The sequence below is a fragment of the Canis lupus genome, chromosome 3, assembly GCF_003254725.2.
Source record: "Canis lupus dingo isolate Sandy chromosome 3, ASM325472v2, whole genome shotgun sequence".
Classification (NCBI taxonomy): domain Eukaryota; kingdom Metazoa; phylum Chordata; class Mammalia; order Carnivora; family Canidae; genus Canis; species Canis lupus.
Genome location: NC_064245.1, coordinates 58,883,424 through 58,897,071, shown reverse-complemented (window position 1 = coordinate 58,897,071; position 13,648 = coordinate 58,883,424). Strand labels below are relative to the sequence as shown.

At 53.4% G+C, this 13,648-nt stretch overlaps 2 protein-coding genes across 2 annotated transcripts in view; one reads left to right on the top strand and one right to left on the bottom strand.

Moving 5' to 3' along the window:
- Positions 1 to 13,648, top strand: part of PPP2R2C (protein phosphatase 2 regulatory subunit Bgamma) — a 947,578-nt gene that overhangs the window by 611,459 nt on the left and 322,471 nt on the right. The gene's annotated exons all lie outside the window — the stretch shown is intronic.
- Positions 7,230 to 9,751, bottom strand: LOC112653279 (S100 calcium binding protein P). The gene is made up of 2 exons (XM_025437271.3): positions 9,500 to 9,751; positions 7,230 to 7,443 (listed from the first exon to the last, which is right to left on the bottom strand). Exons 1-2 carry the CDS (start codon positions 9,635 to 9,637, stop codon positions 7,294 to 7,296), a joined length of 288 nt encoding a protein of 95 aa, XP_025293056.1. The 5' UTR covers positions 9,638 to 9,751; the 3' UTR covers positions 7,230 to 7,293.

Here is a 13,648-nt window from a genome sequence, read left to right as displayed (position 1 = left end):
TTGCTTACAGGTTGTCTTACCGGAGAGGCCCCCATGTTCCCTCTTTAAAAACAACACAGCCATCCCTGTTACTCTCTATGCTCCTTTATTTTTCTTCTCACTACCTGCCACATGATGATTAATTTGTGTATTGCCTGACCTCTCCCTATAGAATGTCAGTCCCTTGAAGACAGGAATTTTGTTTACTGCTAAATTCCTAGCACAAAGACCAATGCTTGATTGGCCATATGGTTGTACTCAATGCTCATTGAATGAATGTGTACCAATTTGGTATGTAAATTTAATTGTGGGGCACTTGGATGGCTTGGTTGATTGAGCATCTGACTCTTGACTTGACTCTTGGTTTCAGCTCAGATCATGATCTCTCAGTCATGGGATCCAGCCCTGAGTTGGACTTCATGCTGAGCACGGAGTCTGCTTGTCTCCCTCTCCCTCTCACTTGTATGCTCTTGTGTGCTCCCTTGCTCGCTCTTTCTCTCTCTCTCTCTCAAAAATAAATATATAAGTCTTTTAAAAAGGGCACCTGGGTGGCTCAGTGGTTGAGTGTCTGCCTCTGGCTCAGCTCATGATCCTGGGGTCCTGGGATCAAGTCCTGCATCAGGCTCCCTGCATGGATCCTGCTTTTCTCTCTGCCTGTGTCTCTGCCTATCTGTGTGTGAATAAATAAATAATTTTTAAAAAATAAATCTTTAAAAAATATTGTGTCTGCTTACCAGGGCAAATAATTCAAACCAAAGTTTCTCAGCCAGAAACCAGTGTCCTTGATTCCTCCTTCCTCCTCAGCAATCTCTTCCCCTTCCTCACTATCACTGACACACATCGATTCTTTGCCAGATTGTACCTTAGGTTCCCCCACCTCCCTCCAGTTGCCCTAGACCACTAGCACAGTGCTCTCCTAACTGGCCTCCCTGCTTGTTTTATTGCCAGTCCCTCTCCTTCACAGTTAGCAGCAGATTGGGCTACGTTGAGTCCCTGCTTATAACCATTTCCAAAATTCATTTTGCCGCACAAGTCTTTACTTATCGGTATTATTTACCTCCTACTATGTATCAGACACTGTTCTAGGCATTGGGGGCTGTGAACGGACATTCCAAAAGTTCTGCCCCTGGAACTTCATTCTAAGTGCTGGAGATAATGGTAAGCAGGAGAAATTGGTAGCATGTTACCTAGAGATGAGTGCTAAAGACATTCATTCATTCGAAATATGTAGTTAGTTCTTTCTTTCTGTTTTTGTTTTTGTTTTTTCCTATTTATTTATTTGCGAGAAGGAATATGCTGCAGGAAGGGGCTGGTGGGAGGGTCAGAGGGAGAGAGAAATTCTAGGATTCTGCACTGAGTGTGGAGCCTGACTCGGGGCTCAACGTGGGGCAGTGATCTCACGACCCTGACATCATGACCTGAGCAGAAACCAAGAGTCCACCCAGGCGCCCCATATATATTTCTCATATGTACAAGGATTTCTCCATCCCTCAGCGTGGGCTCACTCTGGTTTTCCTCTGTCACTACCCAGAAGTGAGCCCTCTCCCTCGTCCTCAAATGTTCACATTTAAGATGTTCATCTTCCTTGTGACTAGCCTTCCTCTTACCTCTTACAGACTCTAACTCCTCCTTCTGTCAATGTATGCTGTCTGGACACAGCCTCTGCAGCTTCAGGGTGTGGGGTCTTCACACTCCACTCCCTGCGTGAGGGCACAGAGAATGTAGGTACTCGGTATGTGCAGGGCTGCAGTTTTGCCAGTTGGATGCAATTCTTAGAGTTGTGTGCATGTCTGTGAAGACAGTCGGTGCTTGTCATTTGTGATAAAGACACCATGAGCACTGAGTTAGCAAATATGGATCACTGCCTCTAAGGGATGAACAGGCTTAGGTTTCTGTCAAGGTCTGGCCACATTGTCATCAACCGAACAATACATAATCTAGTTTTGGGATGTCAGGGTGGCTCAGCGGTTGAGCATCTGCCTTCATCCCCAGGGTGTGATCCTGGAGTCCTGGGATTGAGTCCCGTATCGGGCTCCCTGCATGGAGCCTGCTTCTCCCTCTGCCTGTGTCTCTGCCTCTCTCTCTCTCTGTCTCTCTGTCTCTCATGAATAAATAAATTGAATCTTTAAAAAAAAATAACCTAGTTTTATGTGTGTTTGTGTTTGAAGATACCTTATTTAGCATATTTTTGATTCATTAATGTTGAACTCCCAGCCAACAGCACTGTAACCCACGCTTCATGGAATCTTATCTAACACACGTGTTTTCTCTGTAAGGCACTTCACTATTTTTGTGGTTAGAAATGCTGGGAAGAACTTCAGCACTTAGGCTTGGAGCCCATTTCAAACTGAAGTCACCAACAACCCCTCCACTTCCCAAATGCAGACTGTGAGAAAGACACTTGTACGAGGTGAGCAGAAACAAGAAGGCAGGGTTCCACGTCATTCTCCCTCAGCTGTACATGTCAGTGAGTGACCAGGAAAGCTCCACGAGTATTGATTTTGGGGCTACAAATATATTTTACTGAGTGGGCAAGTTTGTAAATATAAAATCACCGAATGAGGGCAGACTACACACTCAAACAGCCCGATGTAGATGTCTTGGTGAGGAATAGGGAGCCACAGTGGCCCAGGTCAGGGCTCAGCCTGGGCAGGGTGGAGAGGACATCCCTACAGAGGGGCAGCCTGGCATAGGGGTCAGAGCCCTCCAAGCAGGGTGAAGACATCTATGGAGTGTGGCTGGAGGGAGGGAAACCCAACCTGGGAAATGAAAACCCAGGCAGGGTTAGGAGTCCCCAAGGTGATCAGGGGTCAGAGCCCAAGTGGGGTGAGGGGAGCAGCCACACATGGGGACAACTCCGTGCAGCTTGTCAGAGCCTGAAGGGGGTAAGGAGGGCATCCAGAGAGGAGGCCAGACCTGTGATGTGACTCAGCCCAAGGGGTGAGAGGGTGTGCATTCAGGGTCAGACTGGCACAGGGATCAGAGGCTTATCAGGGAAAAGTTTTCCATGCAGGAAAAGGGGTGCCAGCAGTGGGAGAGAAATATGAGAAAAGAATGCCAGAATGAACTCCGTGATATTGGATTGAAGTTAGAGGTATCTGAGTGAACTTTTGGTTCTGTGTATATATTATACAACGATGTAGAACCATAATGTGTGTATACGAATTAATGTACACACAAATATTCTCACATTCTGCCTATTGGAAGCAGCAGGAAGCAGTGACACCCCAGTAGTAATGAGCATACCTGGCTCTCTGATCTTGGCTTTTTAATTTAATTTAATTTTTATTTATTATTTTTTAAAGATTTTATTTATTTGGGAGAGCACAAGCAGCGGAGGGGCAGAGGGAGAAGTGGACTCCTCGCTAAGCAGGGAGTCTGATGCAGAGCTCAGTCCCAGGACCATGGGATCATGACCTGAGCTGAAGTCAGACACACAACCATCTGAGCCACGCAGGTGCCCTATTTTATTTTAGAGAGAGAGAGAGCACTCACATGTACACAGAAGGGAGGGACGGGGGACACAGAGGGAATGAATCCCAGACAGAATCCCTGCTGAGTGCGGAGCCTGATGGACCCTGACCTCACCACATGAGCCAAGACCATGAGTGCACCAAGCATCTGTAAGCCAAGATGCTTAACAGAATGCACCACCCAGGCGCCCCATCATCTTCCCTTCTAAATACTACTTTTCCACTAAAAGGAACTAGAAGTGCTTGGAGAAATGGTCAGTTCTAGAGCCAGGGCAGGGAGAGCATAAGATGTATCCAGATACCTTGCTGTGACAGAAAGCAAGGGGTGTTCAGACAAGGTTGGGATAGGTCAGAACACAGAGCGCAGCTTGAATGGGCCCCGCTGCCAAACGGGATGCAGTGTGGTCATCAGAACAGACAGTGGTGGTAACAGTGATAGTGCTTAAGAATCACTTCTTGCCAACTCAGACCTGAGTCATGAGGAAACATCAGATAAACTCAAATGGAAGGAAACTCTACAAAATAACAGCCTGTAATCATCGAAAGTGTCAAGGTCACGAAGGTCTGTGAAACTGGGGAACTGTTCCTGATTGAAGAAGACCAAACAGACACGAGAACTAAATGCAGCAGTGAGGCGTGTTTGCTATAAACATGATCCTTTGCTTTATAAAAGATGCTGTTAGAACAATTGGCAAAACTTGAATGGGGTCTTGAGATGGGCTGGTGGTCGTGTGTCCATGTGCATTTCCTGATCTCAGTGGCTGCACTGTGATTCTGTAGGAGAGTGCCTTGTGGGGGACAGTCGTAGTCAAGTACTCGGGCTGATGGATCATGTCAGCAGCTTATTCTCAGATCCTTCTGAAAAATTAAATTCTTTGTACTCTAACTTCTGTAAGCTTGTGATTTCCATAAGTTTCCAAATTTAGAACATTTCTAAAGTGATTAATAAAAGAACGCTAAAGACCTTTTTATTTTTTAAAAATACTTATTCAGGGGGATCCCTGGGTGGCTCAGCAGTTTAGCACCACCTTCGGCCCAGGGCCTGATCCTGGAGTCAGTCCCGGGATCGAGTCCCACATCCGGCTCCCTGCATGGAGCCTGCTTCTCCCTCTGCCTGTGTTCTCTGTTTCTCTCTCTCTCTCTCTGTATCTCTCATGAATGAATAAAATAAAATAAACCAAAAATATTTATTCATTTGAGAGACAGTGTGAGTGAGCATAGGGTGGAGGGTCAGAGGGAGAGAGAATCTTAAGCAGATTCTGTGCTGAGCCTGACATGGGGCTTGATCTCATGACCCTGAGATCACAACCTGAGCTGAAACCAAGAGTAAGATGCTCAACTGACTGAGCCACCCAGGTGCCCCAAGACCTTTTTAAAAGCTCAATGTTGGGATCCCTGGGTGGCACAGCGGTTTGGCGCCTGCCTTTGGCTCAGGGCGCGATCCTGGAGACCCGGGATCGAATCCCACGTCGGGCTCCCGGTGCATGGAGCCTGCTTCTCTGCCTGTCTCTCTGCCTCTCTCTCTCTATCATAAATTTAAATAAATAAATAAATAAAAGCTCAATGTTGTCTCTGAAATGTAGCCACCAGTCTCTATCTTTTACTCAGTATTTATCGTGAACAGCAGAAGGCAACCAGGTCTGTAAGCCAGCAATGTTTCTGAATTTGTCAGGAAGTTCTTTCTAGATTCATCCTTTTTTTTTTTTTTTTAATTTTCCACATTTTCTTTCTTTTTTTTTAAGATTTTATTTATTTATTCATGAGAGACACACAGAGGCAGAGACCCAGAGGCAGAGGAAAAAGCAGGCCCCATGCAGGGAGCCGGACACGGGACTCAATCCCAGGTCTCCAGGACCAGGCCCTGGGCTGAAGGCGGTGCTAAACCGCTGAGCCACCTGGGCTGCCCCAGATTCATCCTTTTAAAAGTCTGCCTTTTTTCCTTTTGGTTAAGAATTACTAATAAAGTCACTACTGTTATTATATATGGTAATGTGTTATTATATATGGAATAGTTATTAAAATTATTAACTATTACAGTAACTATTGCTGTTGCACATTCTTTGCCTTCAAATAACGAATTTGAGAGCTTTATGGACGAAATCGGTCAGGGTTCCTAGGGGCACAGAAGCTGACCCGGGACAGGTAAGGCAGTTTCCAGGGCTCAGGAAGAGGTTCAGGGTGCCGCTTCCAGGAACAGCCCACACTGCAGAACTGGACGGAGAGGAACTTTGCCTTGCCTCTGAGCTCAGGACGGTTCAGTTCATCATGCCCGCTTCTGCCCCAACACCTTGCCTCTACCCTGCCTGAGTAGACCTGGCTCCTTGAACCCTCCCTTAGCATCACTAGCTCTTGTCAGACTAGGCACGGGTGACTCCGATTGGTGGGTTCCAGGTCATGTGACAACACTTGTTGCAGGAATCTGGTATTTTCAACCAGACCGGTTAGACAGACTTGTGGCCCAAGGTGCGTAAGCAATGAGGGGTGCAGATGTGGAACAGACAGAACGAAGGACAAGTATGCACCACAGGGTGGTTCTGGGGCTGATACTGGCTAAATGTGGCTTAAGCGCTGTGGTCTCGTATGTCCCGGAATCTGGGGGGGTCGCAGCCCTGGGGCATCAGGACCTCTGGGCTGGGGTCAGGGCGCCTGCTGGCCGCTTACCCAGGGCCCGTGCCGCCTCCCAGGGCTGCCCCAGCACGGCCGGGGGTGCGGCCGGGGGTTCTGCTCTGGTGGGAACGACTTCAAAGCCGAGGGGAGACCTCTGCTGCTGGTATTGCAAAGGTGATGGGCGCCTCAAAACCAGGTCCGGTTACCAGCCTTACACCCACGACCTCGACCTCACCTGGGGCGTGTTTCTAAACGTCCTTTCTATTTTTTTTTTTTTTTTTAAGATTTTACTTATTTATTCATGAGAGACAGAGAGAGGCAGAGACACAGGCAGAGGGAGAAGCAGGCTCCACCATCCCAGGTCTCCAGGATCATACCCTGGGCCGAAGGCAGGCGCTAAACCGCTGCGCCACCCGGCGTCCTTTCTTTCTAAAGGCAGTGTCCCATGCTGCAAACGTGGTGGCAGGCAGCTAGAAAAACACGTGAGGGCCAGAGTTCAGCAGGGACTGTAGTCCTCACGGGTCATACATTTCTTTTTTCTTTCAAGATTTTATTAGACAGCGAGTGCATTGGCGGGAGCACGAATAGGGGAGAGGGGACAGGGGGAGGGACAAGCAGACTCCCTGTGCAGTGGGGAGCCCCTCCCATGACTGATCTCACCACCCTGGGATCATAACCCCAGCAGAGGTCAGACTCAACCGACTTAGCCACCCAGGCACCCCTCCTGTCATTCAGTTCTTCTCTGTTACTGTGTTTTACAGCCTTTGTGGCAAAAACCGAAACCTCCAAACCTAGTATCAGTGCGTTAAAAAGCTGCGACTTGAAAATGCGTTTGAAGAAACAGGGGTGGGGGTTTGAGGAGTGGCTGGCCTGCTGTCCCCCGGGCTTCCGAGGTTTGAGGAGTGGCTGTCCCGCTGTCCCCTGGGCTTCTGAGGGTCCAGCACAGGGTGGCACCCTCAGGGTGCTGACCCACCCGCAGAAGCAGGAGCGGGGCCTCGGTCTGCTGGAGCACGGGGAGCAGTCCGGAGGTAGCCCCCTACCCACTGACCCGCATCCTACCCTCTTCATCTCCCCCTGGGCAGGAGCACGAAGTGACAAATACACGGACTCATTGTGTTGGGGGTGGGGGCGCTGAAGGGGTCAGGAAATAATCCATTTCCACCAGACGGGGAGCTTTTCACAAGTATTTTACTGATGCTGGCCCAGAGGGTTCTGGAAGCCAGCCTGCAGGGCATCAGGGGAGCCCCGCCCGCTCGAAGTACTGGTGGCAGGCGGCCGTGAGCGTGGCCACAAACACGATGAACTCGCTGAAGTCCACTTCGGCATCCCCGTTGGCATCCAGGTCCTTGAGCAGTTTGTCCACGGAGTCCCTGTCCCTTTTAGTCTAGAGACAGAGGCCGGGGTCAGCGCCACTGCTGGCAGGGTGGGATGGGGGTGAGGGCGTTGGGGGCACTGAGGCCCGAGTCCCGGGGCTCTGGGCAGTTGCGAGCTGCTGGGACCCACCCTTGGATCTAGGGCCGGTCAGAACTGCGTCATGCAGCTCAGGAGGCAGCGTGTGTCTCACTGGCCAGTTGGGGAGAGGGTGTCCTTTGGCCTGTTTTGATATGCTGTAGAGGGGGTACCCACCAGCTTTGCCGCGTCACCTCACCAGATCACATGGGGGCCTGTGCTCTACACCCTCCTAGGCAGTGAGCCTCTGATTCTCAGGGCCAGCCCGGACACAGGGAAATCTGGGGCTGCAGAGCCCCTGGGCACTGTGGTGTGTGGGGGGGTGGCAGGGAAAGTTGGGGCTACAGAGTTCCCCCTCCCCGGGTACCCCGGTAGGGGGGCAGTGGTGGGCAGGGTGTGTGTGTGTGCGTGTGCATGCCAAGGCTCTAGGCAGTCTACGGGAGTCTGCCCCAGTGTGCGGCCTCACCAAGGACCACCCTGTGCAGGGGTGTCCCTGGCCCAGTGCCCCACAGCCACCCACTGGGGCTCCTGAGGTTTGTAGCCAACAGCTCCCCCCCCCCCAGTATGGCAGCTCTGACTGCACCCCAGGCTGGGCTTCCGTGTCAGCTGGACCCCGGAGACAGCAGCCCTGAGCCCCTGCTCTTGCCAAGTTCCTTCGTTAGGATCCCCCCCTTAACCACTGGTTCTCAAATTGTGTTCCCAAGCCACTTGCCTCTGCCCCTCCTGCAATCCCCAAACTTTTGGTTTAAAATCCCCACGGGTTAGACTCAAACTTGGCAGTTTATCAGAGCATCTGTCCCCACGCCCAGTCCCCCACCCCCACCCCGGGCAGGGGCCTTCTGTGAGCACTGGAGTTTGAGACTCTGCTCTAAGTTCAAAAAGAAATTAAACTGCATCTCTAGAGTTTGACACACATCAGCTTTCAGCTCCTGCAAAGGGAAAAGGCTGAGAGAGGGAGAGTGTGTTGGGTGGGGATTTCTTGCCTCCACATTTCTGTATTTTTACATTTTCTACCAGAAACACGTATTTATAGTAGACAAAAACAAACTTCATTTAAAGAACTGTATCCTCACTGCCCTTACATATTGAAAGACTGTGTTTGAATTGAAGACTGAAACTTTTAGGCTTCCATTTTTAAGAATCAGCTCAGGGTAGACCCATTAGAGGGCAGTTAAGTGGGGTTTGGTGGGTTCCAGGGGAGCCAGGAGGGCGAGGGGAGAAGTGGGAAAGAAGGGAAGCTGGAGCTGAGAGCTCCCGGTCAGAGAGGAAGAGATGGATGGTGAGCAAGGGGAAAGGGAGAGGAGGGGAGGATGGAAGGGGAGGAAGTGAGGGAGGAGGGGACAGGAGAGCAGCTGGAGGGTGAAGAACATGAGAGGAGCATAGTGGGGAAAGGAGGAGCGGGAGCAGGAAGGGAGGAGGCAGAGGAGGGCGGGGCCTCTTTTTTGAGGTCCCCGGAGGAGGCCTCCCTTGGGCAGAAAAGTGCCAGGGTGGGACCTCCTCGCGTCTGTACCCCCGTCAGCCCCACTAACACCAGGCCCGGGAATGCTGGGAGGACGGCCAGAGCAGACGGGACAGCAGGAGTGGTTGTGGCCAGCAGCCTCAGAGGGGTGCAGCTGTGAGGGGCCAGCACACCCAACCTCACCGTGGGTCCTGGATCCCCCCCAGTCCTGCAGCCCAGTTCAGGCTGGCACCCTCTCCCCCTGGGCTCCCCCCCACTCTGGCAGCAAGTGAACTGCTGCTCCAACTCCAGGTTTCAAGGACTGACCCAGGAGCCACACCTGCTCCTGGCTCTCCCCCAGGGCAGCCGATCCATTCCTGGGGTGGGGGGGCTCCTCCTTCCAGAGGCTCTAGCCCTGGTGGAGGGCAGTTCAGCCATGCAGCCCTTTGGGCCTTCCCTGCCCTCCGGCCCACTGTCCTCCCTGCCCTCCCCACGTGCCCCCACCAGGTCAGTGCTCCCACTGTCCTCCCTGACCCTCTCTGTGGGCCCTCACCTGCAAGAAGCCTGGGAGCTCCTTCTCCATGAGCACCTTCAGCTCCCCCTTGGTCAGGCTCTGCTTGCTGCCCTCCACCCCTGCGTACCGGGCGAAGACGCTAATGATCATGCCCATGGCGGTCTCCAGTTCGGTCATGGTGCTGGATGTGGACCCACCTTCCCCCTGGGAGCTGGCGTGACGGAGGAAACGTTCCCCAGAGGCTTTCTGGAGCTTTATAAAGGCCAGCCTCTATTGACAGAGGGTGCGACCAGCGGGCTGGACCAAGCAGCAAACCCTGCCCTGCCCCTCCCCGTTCTGCATTGCTCACTTCTGAAGAAATGCATCACAGAGACTTCCTGTCCGAAGCCTCCCCCCAGCCTGCACCTCAGGGCACCCATATTTCCCTGTGCTTCCGTGTGTCCTGGGGTCATTCATCACTGATTTACTGAGCAAGGGTCAGGGGACAAGGGGGTCTGTGGAGGAGGGGTGTGCCTGGCGAGCATTTGTTAAATGAGCAAGGAATGGATGGAGCAGTCCTATCTGGTTACATCTGGCCCCATGCAGTGGCGGAGGCGGGTCTGGCACTCAGGGGCCCAGCATGAGGAAGGCCGCCTGAGGAAATGGCAGAAAGAGCAGGATTTTGCTCCTGCGGTGCTGTGCAGAACACCCCACGGAGCACGCAGAGGACAGGTGCCTCAGTCCCGCTCCCCAAACCCACAGCAGACACTGCTAGCCCCCCAAGCAGGTGAAGGGCCACCCTGGCCTGCCCTGCCAGGCTCCTCAGAAACCCCTGCCTGTTCTTACTATCTCCCTGTGCCATGCTGGGGGCGGGGGGCTTGGGGGGCCGTGTGATTTCCAGACCTGAAGGCTGTCTCTGTTTCCTGATGGACGGTGCCAGATTGTGACCAAGCCAGGACTCTGGGAGCACAGAGTTGCCCCTCCCTCGCTCCCCAGAGGTGGCATAGGTCACGGGGCTGTTGCTGGAGATGCCTGCAGGGCCTGGCAGAGGGAGCCCCTGGACAGAGCTTGGAGGTCGGTGGAAGGGAGATGAAGCCATTTCCATGCAGCGGGCTCAGCCCCAGCCTGGCACTGGTGGGGAGCAGCCCGTCTTCCACCAGTCCTTTCTCGTTTGGACACGTTGCCTTTCCCAGGTCTCCTGCAGGGGAGGCTCAGCGTGGCCCCGTAGGTGGTCATTTGGGAGCAGATATGGTCAGCCCACTCTGCTGTGCTGGGCAAGTCCCTCTTAGGATGAGACTCCGGGTCCCCAGCAGATGGAGGGAGCTAGGGGGAGCCTCCAGAGGGAATCCTGAGGCCTGGAGCCTCGGCAGCACCACAAAAGGGTGTCAGAGGCCTTGTGGTGACAGTTGGTGAAAGGGAAGTAAGTGTTCAGGGCTGTTGCAACAGGGCTCATGACTATTCCAACAGTGGGGACACTGGCTCAGCGCCCACCCACAGCAGAGCTGGCAGGGATGCCCAGGAGCAGAGTCAGTGGGGGGTCACAGAGTGGGAGATTACTGAGGAGGCAGACAGGTTGGGGGGATTCTGGCCGCAGGCAGGCCAGGGCTTACCCGTCTGAGCAGGGATGAGGAACTTGGGTCAGGCGTCAGGATGGGGAGGGGACTTCCTGACTCTTGCTACAGCCGCGGAGAGGCAAGTGGGAGACAGATTGGGCCCAAGGACAAGGCAGGATCACAGAGCGGGCACCAAGCAGCCTGACGAACGGGAGAGGCTGCCAGACCCTCTTGGCTGAAGACCTGGCACAGAAAGGGGCCCGGCATGGGGCCAGGAGGGGCCCAGGAGGTGCCGGCCTGTGCTCTCTAGGACAGGGCTTCCCTGGAGCCGGGGCGCGGGGTGCCAGTGCAGCACCTGCGGAGCGCTGGTCCTCCCTGGCCTTCTCAAAGCACAGTCACCTTCCCTGCTGAAACAGGATGCTTCTCCCCCACCCTAGAACATTTTAGTGATGAGTGTGTGGTTTTTTTCCAACATTTTGTATTCAAAATCATTGCAAAAGTCAAGGCAAGGTCACTCAAAGACCTCTCTTGGTGGAGATCTTTGTAGGCATTAAAAAAAAAAAGTGGTTAGATTATCACTGGTAGAGTGAACACAGGTGGAAGAAATGCAGGGATGAAGGTCACTAAGCAGCTCGCTCCCCTCAATAGGAGATGCATGGTGGTGACACGACGGGACACGGCTAACTTCCCAGACCAGCTCTTCACTCTTAAACATTTAACAGAAACTGCTGCTACAAAGAAAAACTACCTACAGCCCACTGAGAAGTTGAAACAGGTCGAGTGACATTCCTCCAGGAGCTCAGGTGCCTCGATGTTGATACTGAGGGCAAAAGGCAAGCCTAGCCCAGGCCCAGGATCCTGTCAGTCTACTGGGACATACAAAATTCTTTTAGAAACTTCCTTCATCTCTACCCCCCAAGATCCATGTTGGCAATCATCGCCCAAGCGTATGACCCACCGACATGCATCTGAAGGGTCTCAGGACAAGGGTTTTACTGGATTGTAATAAACGACCTTCTCCTTAAAATGACCTTCTCCTTCTTCTATACAAACCTTCCATTTTGTACTACCCCTGGGAGCTCCCATCTACTTGCTACTTGGGGGGCCATCTGGTTCCTGAATCGCTTAACAAAGCTAATTAAGTCTTCAAATGTACAGAGTTGAATTTTGTTTTTTTACACTGCATTCATCTGGAAAGCTAGTTTGTTTATTCATTTGAAAGAGTGTGTGAGCAGGGGGAAGGGCAGAGGCAGAGGGAGAAGCAGACTCCCTGCTGAGCTGGGAGCCTGAGGGGGGGGCTAGATCCCAGGACACCCCCCCCCCCCCATCATGACCTGAGCCAAAGGCAGACAACTGAGCCACCCAGGCACCCTGGAAAGCTCGTTTCTTCCCTAGCAACTGTGAATTGCATCATGCAGAAACACCTTTCTGTCCCTGACCATTGCGGGGTGATTTTTCTTCCCACCCTGGGCCTGGGTGCCCCAAGATCACTGGTGCCAGGCCCTCTTTTATAGATGGCGATTCTGGGGGGCCTCCAGGGTCAGCAAGGAAGCAGACTGGGGTCACAGATCTGGGAGACTGTGTCTCCACAGGCCCAGCCCCCAGCTTACTGGGAAGGGACCAGCATGGCTCTTCTGAGCAGGGTGAGCTGGGAGAGAAAAGTGCTCCTGCATTGGCACAGACCGCCGCCCCCCCCCCCCCGGCCCAGCCCACTTTATGCTCCCCATAACCATAGGGCCAGACCTCTGCTTGCTGGCCCTCCCATATCCAGCACCAGAGGCCAGATGAAGAAGTGGAATTACGAGCTTTTACGCGGGGCAAAGAGGAACCACCGAGAAAGACAGAGGGGCCCAGGGGATTGTCACCAGGGAGGCCCTACCCTGAGACAGAAGGCTGCCCACTCTCCAGAAGCCCAGGATGTTGCCCTACTTCTGAGGAAATGGCTCTGTGGGTCCAGGAGCTCTGGGGAAAGGCATGTGTGGGGAGGACCTGCCCCGGGAAACCCCAGAACCGTGAACTTGACTCTGGAGTCCAGGTCCCCCTGAGAAGGATGTTTGTGCTCAGCAAACATGACCGAAGGCCCCTTGTGTGTGGCCCCAGGTCAGCACAGGCCCCAAACCATGTTGGTGCAAGTTCTGAGTCCCCCAGCCCTCCCTCCCCACCGCCACTACTCCCGGCTGCGGGGGGTGCACACCCTGGCCTCTGGAGTGCCTGGGTGGCAGAGGCCCACAACAGGGAGGTGGGAGCGCACAGGCAAGGAGGCCCTAGCCCAGGCAGCACCTAGACAATGATGGGAAGCCCACAGCGGGACGCTGGTGTGCAAGAGCCAGCCCCGTGGGGATGGGATGGGACTGATGGCGAATGCAGCAGAGAGCAGAGACACGAAGAACTGCCGCTTTGGAGAGCTGGGGAGGAGCTGTGGAGGGAATAGGACATGGAGCAGGAAAGGCCCTGCAGGCAGGCCTCGCTGGGGCCCTGTCCCAGAGGCCTGGGGCTCCTAGCCCTTGCAGCACAGCAGAGCTCCTCAGTGACTTTAAATGCTGGCTTCAGGGCCCCGCTGCCCTAGAGCTGCAGTTTCAGGGGGCTGTGCTGGTTCAAAGCTTGCCAGCTGGCCACACAGCTAGAGACTCAGGGTCTTGGAGGGTTTTCAGCTGAA

What these genes read in the sequence shown, in the direction of transcription:
- LOC112653279 (XM_025437271.3), bottom strand. Translation starts at nt 9,637, where the DNA reads ATGACCGAACTGGAGACCGCCATGGGCATGATCATTAGCGTCTTCGCC. An exon ending in AGCTCCCAGGCTTCTTGCAG is followed by an intron (nt 7,444 to 9,499) that starts GTGAGGGCCCAC and finishes CTCTGTCTCTAG; the next exon opens with ACTAAAAGGGACAGGGACTC.